The 14,557-nt window shown below is 42.9% G+C and overlaps 1 protein-coding gene across 4 annotated transcripts in view; it reads left to right on the top strand.

The window, feature by feature from the left end:
- Positions 1–10,323, top strand: part of NR1H4 (nuclear receptor subfamily 1 group H member 4) — a 42,563-nt gene extending 32,240 nt beyond the window's left edge. For all 4 annotated transcript variants that reach the window (XM_014963194.1, XM_014963192.1, XM_014963193.1 and 1 more), the window contains 2 exons: positions 8,178–8,291; positions 9,652–10,323. In XM_014963194.1, the coding sequence (XP_014818680.1) occupies positions 8,178–8,291; positions 9,652–9,890 (353 nt within the window). In that variant the 3' untranslated portion in view covers positions 9,891–10,323. The remainder of the gene's footprint in view (positions 1–8,177; positions 8,292–9,651) is intronic.
- The last annotated feature ends 4,234 nt before the right edge of the window (positions 10,324–14,557 follow it).

Here is a 14,557-nt window from a genome sequence, read left to right as displayed (position 1 = left end):
TTTAGTTTGACTTAGCATGCTCATTTCTAGATTTATATTTTGTAGTTTTTTATATTTCTGTCATTTTGATTTATTATAAGAGGCTATGGTTTGATGGACTGGAAATGGTGACTCCTAGAATGATATGAACGGCTTCTGATCCAGGTTCCGTAAGCAGAGTAGTATGCTGAGAAGGCCGGAGATAGCTCCTGGAATAATTGAGTTATCATGGATCCAAATGTCTTCATTAAGAGACTTTTTTATTGGATTATAACCTATATTTTTGATAAAAGTAGGTCTTAGAGAAATGATTCCATATGAATATAGGATTACTGAAAAGATTCTCTCCTCTAGTCTGTAAAGTGAGTATCAACCTTCATGTTCAAGGTGTCAACTGTTCATAAAAAATAGAAGGAGGAAATGCTTTGATCCAGGACATTACATAAGCCATTATATAATACCAATAACTTTTCCTTACTCATAATTTTAAAATAGCGTGTTAATTCTTTGCTACTATTGAGTCCAGAGGAGATGCAATATTATTTTTTGCAAATTTGTTCTAGACTTAAACATAGCACTTCATAAAATAACATGAATAGCTGGAATATGACATCATATCCTGCATTAATGTTATTTACCTGTCATGAAACAGATTTAAAAAATAGGATTTTGTGTAGAAGAAAATGTCAAGACAAGTAATGATTTCAAATGTGGCATTATTTATTTCAAAGGAAGATTTCCCATAATACCTTTTTCTGTGGGGAAAAAACCCTCCAAGGTAAATTCAAAATTCTGTATCAGAAGAAAACCTGGAGTGAATAGCTCCTGAGAAATGAAACACAGTAACTTTTTTTTTACTGTGTATATATACACATATATCTTACTGCTCTTGGAGAAGGATCTCTGAAACGCCTTCCCTCGAGGTCCCCAGGAACAAGCTGGGCACATAAAGGGAAATTTCTCCCTCCTGTATTACAGGAGGATAATATATTAACCAGCTTACTCGCTGCTGCCTGCATTCTTTCCTCCCATTAACAGCCAGAAAACAGGAGAGAATACCCTTTTACATGTATTTTATTTCTCCACTCTGTGCAAATTCAAGCCTACTTAAAAATTTTTTCCTTGGCTGCACTTAATGGGGCTGTGACAATGAATAACAAAAGCAGCTTGTAACTCTTTGCATTTGTAGCAGCGTTAACTGAAGTGCTGCTACCGATGCTATTTAACTGTAAGTGCTACTGCACAGACCCAGAAGTCACTCAAAATTTCCAGTCTTTCTTTTTGGACTCACATTGCTGCATACTGGAGCGTATCTATCTGCCAACTTGGCAATGTCCCCTCTACAAAAAGGCTGAAATGCGTTTTTTTAATTGCCTCTCTGCCCATGCTTTCAGTACTGGTAACTGCCTGTCAGTTAATGGCATCACTCCTTTGCACCAAAAATGCAAGTAGATTGATTTACAAGAGGAAGGATTTTTTACTAGGTAGATTTAGTGCTTTCATGCTTCCCAATTGTATTTCTCAGTCTTCACTGAACTTTCACAGGAATCCTGTTTGTCACACAAGCTACCAGGGTTTTTTGTTTTGATTTTAAGATCTGCAGTTTTTCTGTGCGTGTTGTCTTATTTTATGATAAATTCCAGAATGAAGTGTTTAGGCAAATTGAGTAATTGCTGGAAAATATCTGCTAGTGAAACATCTTATTTTTGTGGTTTAAATCATGGCCATTTTCAGGTGTCCTGAGTTTAAACAAAGTGAAAGAAAGGCATCCAAATTCTTCTGTTATCATTGTTTACACATACAGCTTTCATGTATATTATATATATACATGCAGAGCATTTCACACCCCTGCTTGTCTTAGGACTCCAGGGCCCTAGGCCAACTAATACCCTGTGCTAAATGTGGCATTAGGATAGAAACTTAAGCAGCCTCTTCCAGCCTTAACTGGTAAGAACACATGCTACTAGAAACTGCAACTGGCCACTATCGTGTTATGGATTGGTCCAAGAGATAAAATAGCCAGAAGAGATTAAATTCAAGTCAAATAAATAAATAAAAAACAACACAGGAGAATTACACATGAACTTGGAAATAGGGACTTTTTTTTTTTTATTTTTGCATACACCTCACTGAAAAAAAAAGACTAAATGCAGCAAGCTGAAACACTCTGCAAAGACAATAGCGAGCAGTAGAGGGAATGCAGTAATAGCTGAGTGAGAGTTTAGAAATTAAACTTATAGGTATTTAATGAAGAAGCAGAATCAGGATTATTCATGGCTCCTAGTGAGGTACTAAACACTGTCAGGCCATCAGCCATAAATTATTGCTGTTAGTCAGAACTTCTGCCCACAATTGTCTGAATGTCACATAAGTCCTATTGTCAAGCCTTGATTTTCTGTATCCATAAAATCGGGGGTGGGCATCCTGTCTAAAAGTCACAAGATGTCCAGACTTCTGTCACCTGCCACCATGTCCACTTGGAAGCTGCTCTTATCCATTAATATTTATGCCTTTCCAGTCTGATTGTATGGAATGGATTTTTTTTTTTTTTCTGATAAAAAAGCCAGAGATCTGGTGGCGATGACCTTTGAGCATCAGCAGCCTTCATTTTTATTCTCATGCTGATGAGGTGTATTTTTATTTCTTTGCTTAGGCATATTGCTCAAGTCCTAGCACATCTCAGTGACTGCCTTTGTTTGTGCCCTTATGGTCTTTCGCCATAAGGTGTTATGGAAATTCTTTCATTAGCTGCTCCTGAGACTGAAATCCTTTCCTATTCACTCCAATACTGAGACTTAATGAGAAATACAGAGATTTTATTTGATGTTAATGAGAGCTTGTGCCACTTACTCATCTTACTCGATGCTTCACTATGCATACACCAAGTTGGGACTGATTGATTCATTCTGTGAAAGGCTGACTTCCTAGCAATTTAATGCTTAGTTTGTGTTATTTTGAAAGCAAAGTCTCCCCGTTTTCTGGCAGTACAATATTTTTAAAAACCATGCTGAAATACTGAATGTTTTCTCAGTGAGCGTTTATAGCTTGTTTTCCCAAGGACACCTGCTTTCAGCAGCCATGAAGAGGCATAGATCTTCATTTCATCATTTTACTTTACAGAGCATTTCTACTAATTTCGGTATTGGGGAATAAGATGCTATCTGATATGGACACAAGCAGAGGAATCTGGACCCAAATTTTTGGTTGGCAGCAGGACATCTGACATTGTGAAATATACTGTTGCCTTCCTGGATGGGTTACAGGTGCTGAAGTACAGGGAGATCCAAGGAAAAAAAGAAATAGCCACAATTTCAAAGCATTGGCAAGAGGCCACCATCTGCCCTTGAATGTGGGATACAAAGTTCCTGTTGATTTGGACAAGAGACTCCTGCAACCAAGGCCAAAATTTGGCACTGGAACAATGGATACCTAATCACTTCTACTACCTTTGGCTTTTATTATTTGATTATTAGTACTGAGTAGCGGTAGCACTTCAAAACCCCATTGTGCTGGAGTTTGTGCAGGGAAACAGAATGAGATGATCTTTACTGCTGAGTCCAAATAACCTAATCTAAGAGAGATCTAGCACATTGTTTCTAAACATACCTGCAAATGATGGGTTCTATGACTCCATCTGAAACTGGCATGCTGCCCAAAATATTTAGAAATTTGGACCACTTTAAATTTACAGAGTGTAGGAAAGAGCTTTTCTGTTTGTACACGGTACTGCACAATCTACCACACTGAGTAAGCCAGTGCCATGTTCCTGAATGTCAAATAAAATTGATAAAAGCGTTTAAGTCATGTCTACAGAGTTAATCTATACCCATGAAAACAAGGACAGATGTCAGAGGACCCAATCTCTTTTCTTCTGCGTAAGTGTGCTTCTCCAGGCCAAAAACTTATTTAAATAGACTCAATGTATGAAGACTAGCTCAAGGCAGTGCAGATGCTGCTGCTGTATGCCAGAACCCACTTCCCTCCTGCCTGCAAGAACTCAGGCCACTGCCAAAAGATAGTGTGTGGCAATTTGATTTGCATCCTCCTTGCAGGTTTGGTTTGTTTGTTGTTTTGTGTTGTTTTTTTAAAACTAAGATTTCTTTACTTGCAATGGTGGCTTTGCAGTGGTCCTGTTGATTGCTTTTGAGAAGATGGGATTTTGCTATCTGGATTGTGAGTTCTCCTTGGCGCATGCTAACCTCTCACTTAAGTTGGCCATTTAACCTCCACAAGATGATGATAGAGGAGAACATGAACATGCACTGGTGTGTTTTCTCTGCTGGTTGGATTTTCCCCTTTTCGGCTCTTAGCATCAACACAGTGAATTCAGTCAGTGTTTAAAGGGCCACTGGTGCATTTGAACAGGTTAGAAGGCAGAGCTCGGAAGTAGCATGGAAAGCAGGTCTGGTAGATGAAACACCATGAAAGATAAGATGTAATTTTGCAAGTAATTAATATATTTTATTTTCATTAAGCAGCCACTAATATACTTTTGGTCTAATATCCACTGGCACCTTCACGTTTATCAAGAAAAAAAGATCTCTTCATCCATATTAATCACACAGTGTTAGTTACTGTTAATTAGTACTTACTCTCAAGCTTTCCTCTTGCAATAGATTAATCTATTCAGTTTTAATCAACAGACATAATAGAAGTGAGAATACTGGTCTCAAAAAGCTGGCGATACTGACTCAATATCACAGTAAAAACATCTATTCCAGGATCATGCTAACCAATTATTCATGGCCTGAAACTGCAAACCTTAAAAAGCAACAGTCCTTTTGCCTTGAAACAGAAATTGTAGGAAAAATCCCTAAAATAGGCAAGGTCTAAAACAATGCTGAGTCTTAAGCTACAGATAGGAGTGAAATTGTGCAAGAAGTAAGGGGTGCTGCATGAATAATGCTCAGGTGTTTAAATCTGCTCCAGTCTAGCTCTGCAAGTCTGTGCTCAGTAAAGGTAGTATTTCCCATTGAATTCCGGGGGGTTTAAAGCCCATCATGCATTAACATAGCAAAATCAATCAAATGAATTGCAGCATCTTCCACAGATGATAAGGTTGGGCTGGTGATTAGGCAGAAATCTGTGTAATTCAGAATAATGCACAATGGGCTTGTTCTTCTTGCCATAATGCTGCATGAAACATAGATTTTGAAACCTTTTTGAAAAAACATTAAGAAGGAGGCACCAGTAACGCTGCCCTGGAAGCTCTGCCTATCTGACCCTGTACTGTGTGCAGGGTTCTTGTCTGATCTAAATAAAGAGGGTTAGACAGAGCTAACTTTTCCATTCTCACTGATGCCAGAAATATAACTTAATCTATTTGATTTCTTTTCAATTTTGGAGTATGATTTGTAACAATGACATTTGAAAAGTCATATAATTCACTTCTCCTAGCTTTTTCAGTTATGAGCACAAAATCGTTTTTAATTCTTTTTCTGATAACCTGAAGTGACAACATCTTGTACAGTAGATAAGGAGGAAAAAAAAAAAAAAAAGGAAAGAACTATAAACATCTGCTTCCTGCTTTTTTGCTTTCCGGTGGAGCTTATTAAATCCAAACTGAAGCGGTTTCAATCACATTAGAAAACAGCCCCCTCTTGTGATGGGAGAGCGGTTTGTGTAACGTGCATACAGGATGATATACCAGGGAAACTCCAGCACAGACGGGATGAAGGCAAAAGTAGTAATCAAGAAAAAATTCCATTATCCTGTCTCAAAATTGGTCATTTTGCATGGTTTCATTCATAATTGTCTTGTGATGTATATCCATTTAAAGATTTCAAGGTTCTGTTCTCTTTAGTAAAAGTAGTAAATCAGTTGCATTGCTGAAACATCCCTTTTCACTCCCTTTCACCTCTTCTATTTTGTTTTATTTCTCTGTTTCAGGTACAGTAGTGCAGAGAAGCTCTCTGCCATCATTTCATTTGCTTCCACGCCTGTACTCATTTTTTACTTTAGTCTCTTAATGTTGGATTATAAGCTTTCTGGGGCACGGATTGTTTATGCCTATACAGTGCCTGGGCCAGTGAGGACCTGAATTAGTTACTCTGTACCCTGTTCACCAGCATCGTTTTCATCTCACTTCTGCAATATTGACAGTAGGACTTGAGGAGCTTTGTGGTCAGCAAAACAATGGATTCATCCAGCTGAAAACTAACCTGACCCAAAAAAAGAAAGAGAAAAAAAAATAATCAGATGAATATGAGAAACAAATGGTGGGAGTCTTAGTCACAGCCCACTTCCTCCCATTTCCTGTCTGCTGCCAAGACGATCATGCCCAGCGGCACGATACCTTGCACACAGACTTCTAAAAATATCCAGTTGGTCTTGGACTTTTCTCCTGTCATTACTAAGCTATTTATTGCCACAAAAGGAGTTCGTTTGCCCTGCTTTAGGGCTCTGCTAGACTTACTTTTTCTCCTGTTTCTAGATTCATGTGAACTTTAAGACTTTGGCATGTCATACGTGTGTGTTCTTTACATGTCACATTGCAAGGAACTTTGGCATTTAAAACTGCCCAGCAGAGAGACAGGCGGTTCCCCAAAGTTAGCAATAACAAGTGTTCAAACTTTTAAATAGTTAACGTTGATGACTAATGACATAAACCTCGCAGAACATTGGATGCTATGACTATTGTTTCCTCTGTAGAAGCTCCAGCTGTGTTACTAACTGCCACAGGATGAGCTGACCCACATCATATGTATCTGCTTAATTCACTTAGACTCTTCTTAATAGTGTTGAACTTGTTATAAAAACAAGATTTGTGGCTTGTAATCTGAAGTGAACATAGGTTGCTCGTATCACATGCTTTAACGCATCACCCAGCCACAAAAAAAACCACACCCGGCAAGACCATACTTTCACTGTTGGGACACATAACTATTCCATTGATTGAAGTAAGTTCTCACTGTCACAGCAAAATGTGACTTTTCGTAGTTAAGTCAAGTGACTTCATGTTTCCTTTCCCTGAGTTCCACCTGCTGAGTTTCATTTTGAATTTCCCCTATTGGATGCACTCCAAACCTTACCAGTCCTGGATTTCAGCTTTGTGTTGTCTACAACATAAAATCACATTATTTCATGCAGTTTCCACACCAAGTTATAAAGTCTTCTCCCATAAAGGCTCAAAGTTAAAAGTAAAATGACAAGAAATCCTATGGCCCTTGTCTGTAGGAACTGAGGAGGTTTCCAAGGTTTCCATTGTTTCAGCTACGGAAGACCAAAAGGCTTCTTGTTGTGGAACCACTGGTTCAGATCTCTGTATCTCGTCTATGTCACTGCTTCAGAGTTGCAAGCAGCCATTATCAACAGTCTAGTGGCTGCTCCGAGTGACTCACACGTCAGTTTAAAAAAATAAAAATATTTTTTGTCACAGGACCTACTTCTCTTTTAAACCAGAAAGCAGAATGAAGTACATCTGTAATTTAAGGCTAAGTAAGAATGTTGTGACCTGATGACAAAGTCAGTAAGAGGAAGCTCAGCCGGCATGCCCTAGTTTGGTAACCCCAAAGGGTTTCGCTGATAGCAAGAGAATCGCGTGATCCCATCCTTAAACTGGGCTGGATTTTAATTATTTATGGCTCTGTACTTCATAATACGCTAGTTTATGCTGGAGGGCAGTAGTAGTTGCAAGCAAGTTGATCTTGGACTACAGGTAATCCTAGACTTAGCTAAAGTTTCAGGCTACATAAAAGGAACAATTAAAACTCTTTATGGAGACAACTGAAGCAAATGCCCAAAGCAGTTAGTTGTAGAGTAAAGTTGGGCTAGAATTAAACCATACACCCTGAGAGGTTTACATATGTGAAGATAGGGAACACAGGGACTGTTTCACAAACTGAGCATACTGGAAGCAGAAGACTGCTAGAATACCAGCAGACAGTGAGAGAAACACATATGAGACTTGTCCTGAAGAGCTAGACAGACAAACCTGTAGAGGAAAAGGACTTGCTTGAAAGAAAGACTTTGAAACCACGTGAAAAGAAATTCCCAGAGCTTGTCTGTTTCTACGCTCATCTGGAAAACAAGGATGTGCTTGCACTTTTGAAACTAATTGTCTTGCATCAGGCCTGATTTGTGTAGTAAATTTCTCCCACCTAGACAGTCGAGGCTTCAGACACTAAATAATTTCTCTGTGTCAATAAACTAGATTATTTCAGTAATTAAAAAATATTGTAACTGTTTTTCTTACACAGGTATCTCAGATGAATTCATAACTCCCATGTTTAATTTTTATAAAAGCATTGGAGAGCTGAAGATGACACAGGAAGAATATGCACTGCTCACAGCCATAGTTATCCTGTCTCCAGGTAACTTCTAATCCTGAATTAAATATCAGTGGTTTTGGAAAGAAAGTATGAGGAGTGGGACCTGAGACTTGTAAAAACTTATATTCTACATAGACTAAGAGACCATACATGCTTATTCAGTATATCCAGTTGTTAAATCAGAAAACAAGCGCACAAATCCAAACTCCAAATGTCCTGCTACACCATCTGGTTTTGTGTACAAGGAAAAAAAGTGCCTAAGTACCCTGCTTAAAAAAAAAAAAAAATTACTGGTTTCTATCCACTGCTAAGCAGGACAGACTTCTTTCTTCAGAAATTACTAGATGTGGTTATGTGTACATCACTACAGACCACTGCGGAATGTCACATTTTTTAGAGGGGAAACTGGGAAACCGTATAACTTAGAATAGAGAATGGTGATGAAGGTCTTCAGCCTTTACTGAATGAAAACCAGCTGGCAAGAGCAGAAGGATGGTGGGAAGTTGCCCTCTCGACTGTGAAGTGTTGGAAACTCAACCTTTCAGAAGTATCAAGATAATAGTGTCTCAGCCCTGATGACGGGCTTTGCTGTAAAAACTAATTCTTTAACAACACAGAACTAACTAGCTCTGCTTACAACATAAGGAGAAATTGTATTGCCTCAAACAAACTGTCATAGCATTCCTAGAACAGGAGCCTGATGCTTCAGGACGAAAGACAGATACTGAGGTTTCCAAATCAGGTTTCATGGAAGATGGGAAGGTGAAGCAATTCCATTGCTCTTTGTCTCAGGGTGGCTTAGGAAATTTTTTTACACCAAAAATTTCAGTGACAAAAGCTCCCCATCCTCCTCTTTTCCTCCCTCTCCCAGTACCCAAACACATACTTCCATATGAACAATAAAAAAAAAAAAAGAGGCAAGTATTTTCTAACAAAGAAGTTTCCTCTGAGGATGAGGACATTTGACTTCTCTCTGGTGACCTATGTGTCCACTCTTCTCTACTGGCCAAATTCCTCACTTGTACTACACCTCCAAGAACTCATGCCATGCTGCTCAGCTGTTGCAATGTATAGCAGGACGTAATCATGTGCAGAACTGCACTGGGAGATGATGATACAGCCCCAGAGAAACATTTCCAAGTTAAAACTCTTCAGTTTTTGAAAAATTTGAAAGTTTTCCTTAGTTGGGAGTGGGAAGCTTACATTAAAACCCCAAACCAAAAATACTGTGTTAAACTTTTTATTGCCTCTTAATTTGAAAATAAATATTCTTGGTAGGTGTGAGCATCAGTGCCCAGTGTAAATATTTGAATATTTTATATTCTTTTATCAGTGTAAATATTTACATTATATCAGAGCACATATTTGCTAATTGCTTCTTTTCTTTTAAAACCATAACCAGATCGACAATACATAAAGGACAGAGAGTCCGTGGAAAGGCTTCAAGAACCCCTGCTGGATATTCTACAAAAAGTCTGCAAACTTCACCACCCAGATAACCCTCAACACTTTGCATGTCTTCTGGGCCGTCTTACAGAATTACGGACATTTAACCATCACCACGCAGAGATGCTGATGTCATGGAGAGTGAATGATCACAAATTCACACCTCTTCTCTGTGAGATCTGGGATGTGCAGTGACGGATACCTTTTATATTATTTTAGGAGAAATATCTTTTTAAAGGACCACATAGCATTTATTTTAATAGAAAAATATCCCACACTACATTCAATTTTCTTTACTGCATTTTTATAGAAACATGCCATGGATGCAAAAAAGTCTTTTTGTTCACTATACACAGAATATTGTATAACTATCAGATTGTCACATGTGAGTATAACTTTCTCTGTATTTATATTCTCTTGATCAGAAAGAGTCCACCAACTCCTCAGAGGAACCCTATTAATTCCTGCTGCAATTAAACTGATTGTAGTTATGGCTCCTCTTGACAAATGGGGAAATGCAGGTTTCCATTCATATTTTTTCATTGCAGTGTTTTTGTGCTTGGCCTCCATTAAAGAATATATTCCAAATATTTACGGTAATAAACCAGCTGAAATGGTTAATCCCACAGCCATTTGCTGTTGAGCTGTGAAATGTGTTCACGTAAGATGTGCAAGATGGTATTTCTTCAGAAGATGAAAAATTATCTAATGGAGAAAAGCCACACACACACACAAAACCCCCAACCCTTCTCATGATATAAACATGTAGCTTCATTTGCATTATTATTTCAAAGTGAAAATAATACAGTATCTATACTTTGTGAAAGGGCATCGCAGGTTACTTTGTTTTATGAATTTTGACTGTTGGTGCTTAGTGGCTCTGAAAAATAGTGTAAGCGTGTTTGACCGCTGTGCAAGGCGGTGCGGGGTCCCTGATGCTAACAGGGGCTGTAGGCAGGGTGGCGGTTTCCTTGTGCTGGGATGTGCTCCCAGCGACATGAAACCAGGTGGCTGGGACACCCACATGTGACCACGCTGTCCTGCAGACAGACTCTGCACTGCTGGCAGTGTGAGAAAGGCATTGGGCACAGAAACGGCTCTGTGCCCTGCCGCAGAAAGGTCGCTTTGGGTGTCCGCTCCTCCATGGGTAGGCATGCACCCCTGCTGTGGTTTGAAGAACCCACAACAATTTATTGTTGTTTAGACAATTGTTCTTTCACCTGATGACCCATCCCCACCCAGGAAGGGGAATCTGGAAAAATAAGGAAACCCAAAGGTTGAAATGTAAAAATGATTAACATGAATAATACTAAAGAACCAATATTGATCTTGATACCAACATAAAACACCCAAGGGTTATACTCAGCCCGTTCTACCAGCAGGAACCTGTGCATCCCCAGCAGCGGACAGCGCGTGTCGGACACTGCCAGCGCTATAGCTCAGGGAGGAAGGGCTCGGGGTCCAGCACTGGGGCAGGAAGTTCTCCGGACCACAGCCATCATGGGAGAGACTCCTCAGCAAGCTTCCTCATTTAAATTGAACGTTTATTTCATGGTATGAAATAATTCTGTTGGCCAGCTTGGGTCAAGTGCTGGGATCTCGCTCCTCCTCACCCCCGCACCTGGTAAGGCTCCAAAACACCGAGACCCGGAAACCCACATATATAAAGTGGGCTATAAAGCGACTATTTTCACAAATTCAGAGTCTTCTAAGAATGCAGTTTCCCCAAGCATTAGAAGAGGCCTTACTGAAAAGTAAAATTGCAGAAAAGAGGAATTATCCCCGTGTCACTCAAACCCGGACAACCCGCCACCCTGGCTCCCACCGGCCGTGACCGAATTCCCGACCACCGCCCCAGGGAAGCGGAGCTGCTTCCCCCGGCAGCCGGTGACACCGGGAGGAGGGGACGTCGAGGCCCTTGCTTTCATGACAGCCCAACCGCCTGTCCATCTGCCGCAGCCCCCGAGCAGGCCTCCGGCCGTATGGCCGCAGCGCGGGGGGGGGGATGCTGAGGCCTGACCCGGCCTCCGTGGGGACGCCCAGGCTGCCAGTGGGGCCGTCACCCCCTTGCACCACCTACAAAGCGGGAGGCGGGCGGGGCGGCTCCGCTGCGCAGTCCCCTCACCCAAACCAGCGGGGGCTGCGGCGGAGAGCCCCTGCTGAGAGTGAGTGAAGCCGGCAGGGCGGCGGCGGCTGAGGGCCCCGCACCAGGTGCGGCGGGAACGGCCCCGCCCGCCCCGGTCCCGGCCCCGCCCCTCGGGCGCTGATTGGCCCTTTCGAACGGAGCGGCCGGCGCGAGGCGGGCGGGGGCGCTCTGGTGCGCGGGGCGGGGGGAGAGCGGCGCGGCGGCGGCTGCCGGTGAGTGCCGGGGGTCCGGCCCGGGCACGGGCGGTGGCGGGGGGGTCGTAGGGCGGTCGTAGCGGCAGCACGGCGGTGGACTCTCGCACCGGGGCGTGGCGGTACCGCGGAGCCGGTCCGGCGCCGCCGCGAGGGTCCCGCTTGGGGCGGTGGATGGGGCGCGGCGCTCCGGAGCGGTGGCGCTGGGTCAGTTACGCCTGTCTCATAGGGAGGTGCTGAGCATCGCAGGGAGCCTCCTGCAGCGGGGACGGACCCCGGTGCTGGGCTCAGCCGGTTACCGGGCTGGGCTCGGTCGCTCTTCCAGGGGCGCGTTAGCCACACCGGCGTCGGTGCTGGCAGTGAAGTGCCGCGAAACTTACCCAGGGGAAGGGAGAGGGGAGAGTTTTTGCATAACACCCTTCAAACCAGTCTCTCCTGTGCCTCGCGAAAGCGTTTGAGGATGCGGCGCTGTTTTTATAGGAAATTTGCCCTAGCGCTCTCGGCTAAAACGCTCATTGGTATTGCTTAGTAAGCCGAAAACCGTCTGGCTCCTCTCTTTGCCCCAAAAGCTGGCCCTGTGCCAGGGATGCTGTGTGTCACCTTTGGCGTAATATCAGATCAAGACATGGGGAAAAAGTGCATGTGTGCCTTCAGGACCTACAAGGCATAGCTGGCCTATTGCATTTGTAATTCTAAACGTACTGGGTGGATCTTTCATAATAAGACAGGATTTTATATTTAAGTCATAATGAATGCCTCCTGACTGCGGCCAGCCGGCACCCTGCTTCTTGGCATTCAAGTGATGCTCCCCTCAGTGTTGCTTTGCTGGAAGAAGTGTGGGGTGGAAACGGGAGGCAGAGAAGAGTTTGTGACTGAGAGTGAGTGGCAGGGGTAGCGTGTCCCCTGTTATCCGGCCTCTCCCCAAACTGGATGTTCCTGTGGTAAGGGAGCCGTCTGCCCGTCTCCAGTGGAGATGCCGGCTATTGAGATGAAGCGCTCCTCCCTGATTTCAAGTGGGTTTCTCTGCCCTGGCAGGTGAATCCAGGGCCTTTGCTGCCCTTTGGAGGGGGAGAGCGGGCTCACGGCCATGTGCTGTGTGCGCTGTCATGGAGCGGTGCAGAAAGGCAGTCCCCGAGGAGAGCAGTGAGTGTGCCTTAATGTAAGGAGTTGGTTGCCACCTTAAAGGCCTTCACCTTGGACCGACTAGTCTGGTTCTCTCTCTTTCATGCCTCTGAGGCCTCCCCAGGGAAGCAGAGCTCCTGCTGAGTCAGTATTGCAACCAAAAGTCTCTGTAATTGCTGTAGTGATGGGAGAGAGTAGGGCTCCGCTCCTTGGATGTCTCTTCTTGTGCCTACCTCTTTTCTTCTGCATGTTAGGATATGTGTACCCGAAAAAAAAAATCTTGGCTGTCTTGTAGTCGGTTTCAACAGATACTGACTTGACAGCTTCTTTCATTTCAGAGTGTTTAAAAATGTGGGATTTGGTAGGTACTGTCAACACTAATCTACAGTTTCCAGCTGCTCTGGGTTAGTTTGTTGCAACTGGCTTTGGGTGTTGATGGAATAGAAGATGATGTGTTATATATCTTAAACACAGGGTGAAGATGTAAAAATGTTTCTACCCAAGGTATTTTTAATAAGTCTGTGAACTCGAGGCTTTTTAATGAGTCTGTGAATCCCTTTAGGGGTTCCAGTTAAGCTAGGTCAATGGCAGCTTCATCGATGTTTTGGGTATCTGTGGAGTTATGGATTTTTGTTTTGTTTCTTTGTAAACTGTGCAGTCGAGTAAAACAGGGTTTGGACTCAGTTCATCTTGTGCTATAGATGGCTTGTAATTAGTGTAGCATGTCTTGCTGGTTGGGCCCCAGTGAATGATCTATAAAACCTGATACAACTGATAGTAAGCAGACTATCTTGTGTAGCATCTAAGAACATGTGTTCAGCACCCTGAAATATTTGCGTAAAGTGCTTTAGTATTTGCTGACTCTGCTGTTTCTCAGATTGCCTGGGGGCAAAGTGGTGGGCATCTTTGGAAAGCAGAAGCAGACTATGGTCTTGCGAGGCTGTCCTGTGTCGGTCATATCTGGGGTGTGTATGGCGTCCCCTTTCCTGAGGAATTCCTGTCTCCATACCACGTGTCAGTAGATAGGTATGCTTTTCTCACTTCTATTTCCTAATGCTGATCCATAGCTCTAGTCCTTTATTGGAGGTTTGGCAGTCAGCCAGCCAAAGACAGCTCCTGCCTTCCCCAATATATCATTTGGGGCCACCCGCCCATCTCACAGTAAATCAGTGTTGCTGTATTGATCCAGCCGTAAGATGTTACTAGGCGGCGTTTCTGGCAGTAGAAGCACCAGCATAAATCAGGTATTTTCTGGGAGCGCTGATGGAGGTGGGGGATCTGTACGTTTGTTGAGCTTGGAACTGGGCTGGTTGCCCCTCTGGTTGGGAAAAACTTGCAGGTTTCTGGTGCTTCCCCTGTTTTAAGAGGTGAAGCAGGTAGAGAGCCCTCCTTGGGGATATCAG

Source organism: Calidris pugnax, unplaced genomic scaffold (genome assembly GCF_001431845.1).
Source record: "Calidris pugnax isolate Ruff unplaced genomic scaffold, ASM143184v1 scaffold44, whole genome shotgun sequence".
NCBI classification, from domain to species: domain Eukaryota; kingdom Metazoa; phylum Chordata; class Aves; order Charadriiformes; family Scolopacidae; genus Calidris; species Calidris pugnax.
This window is presented reverse-complemented; position numbering and strand designations above follow the sequence as displayed.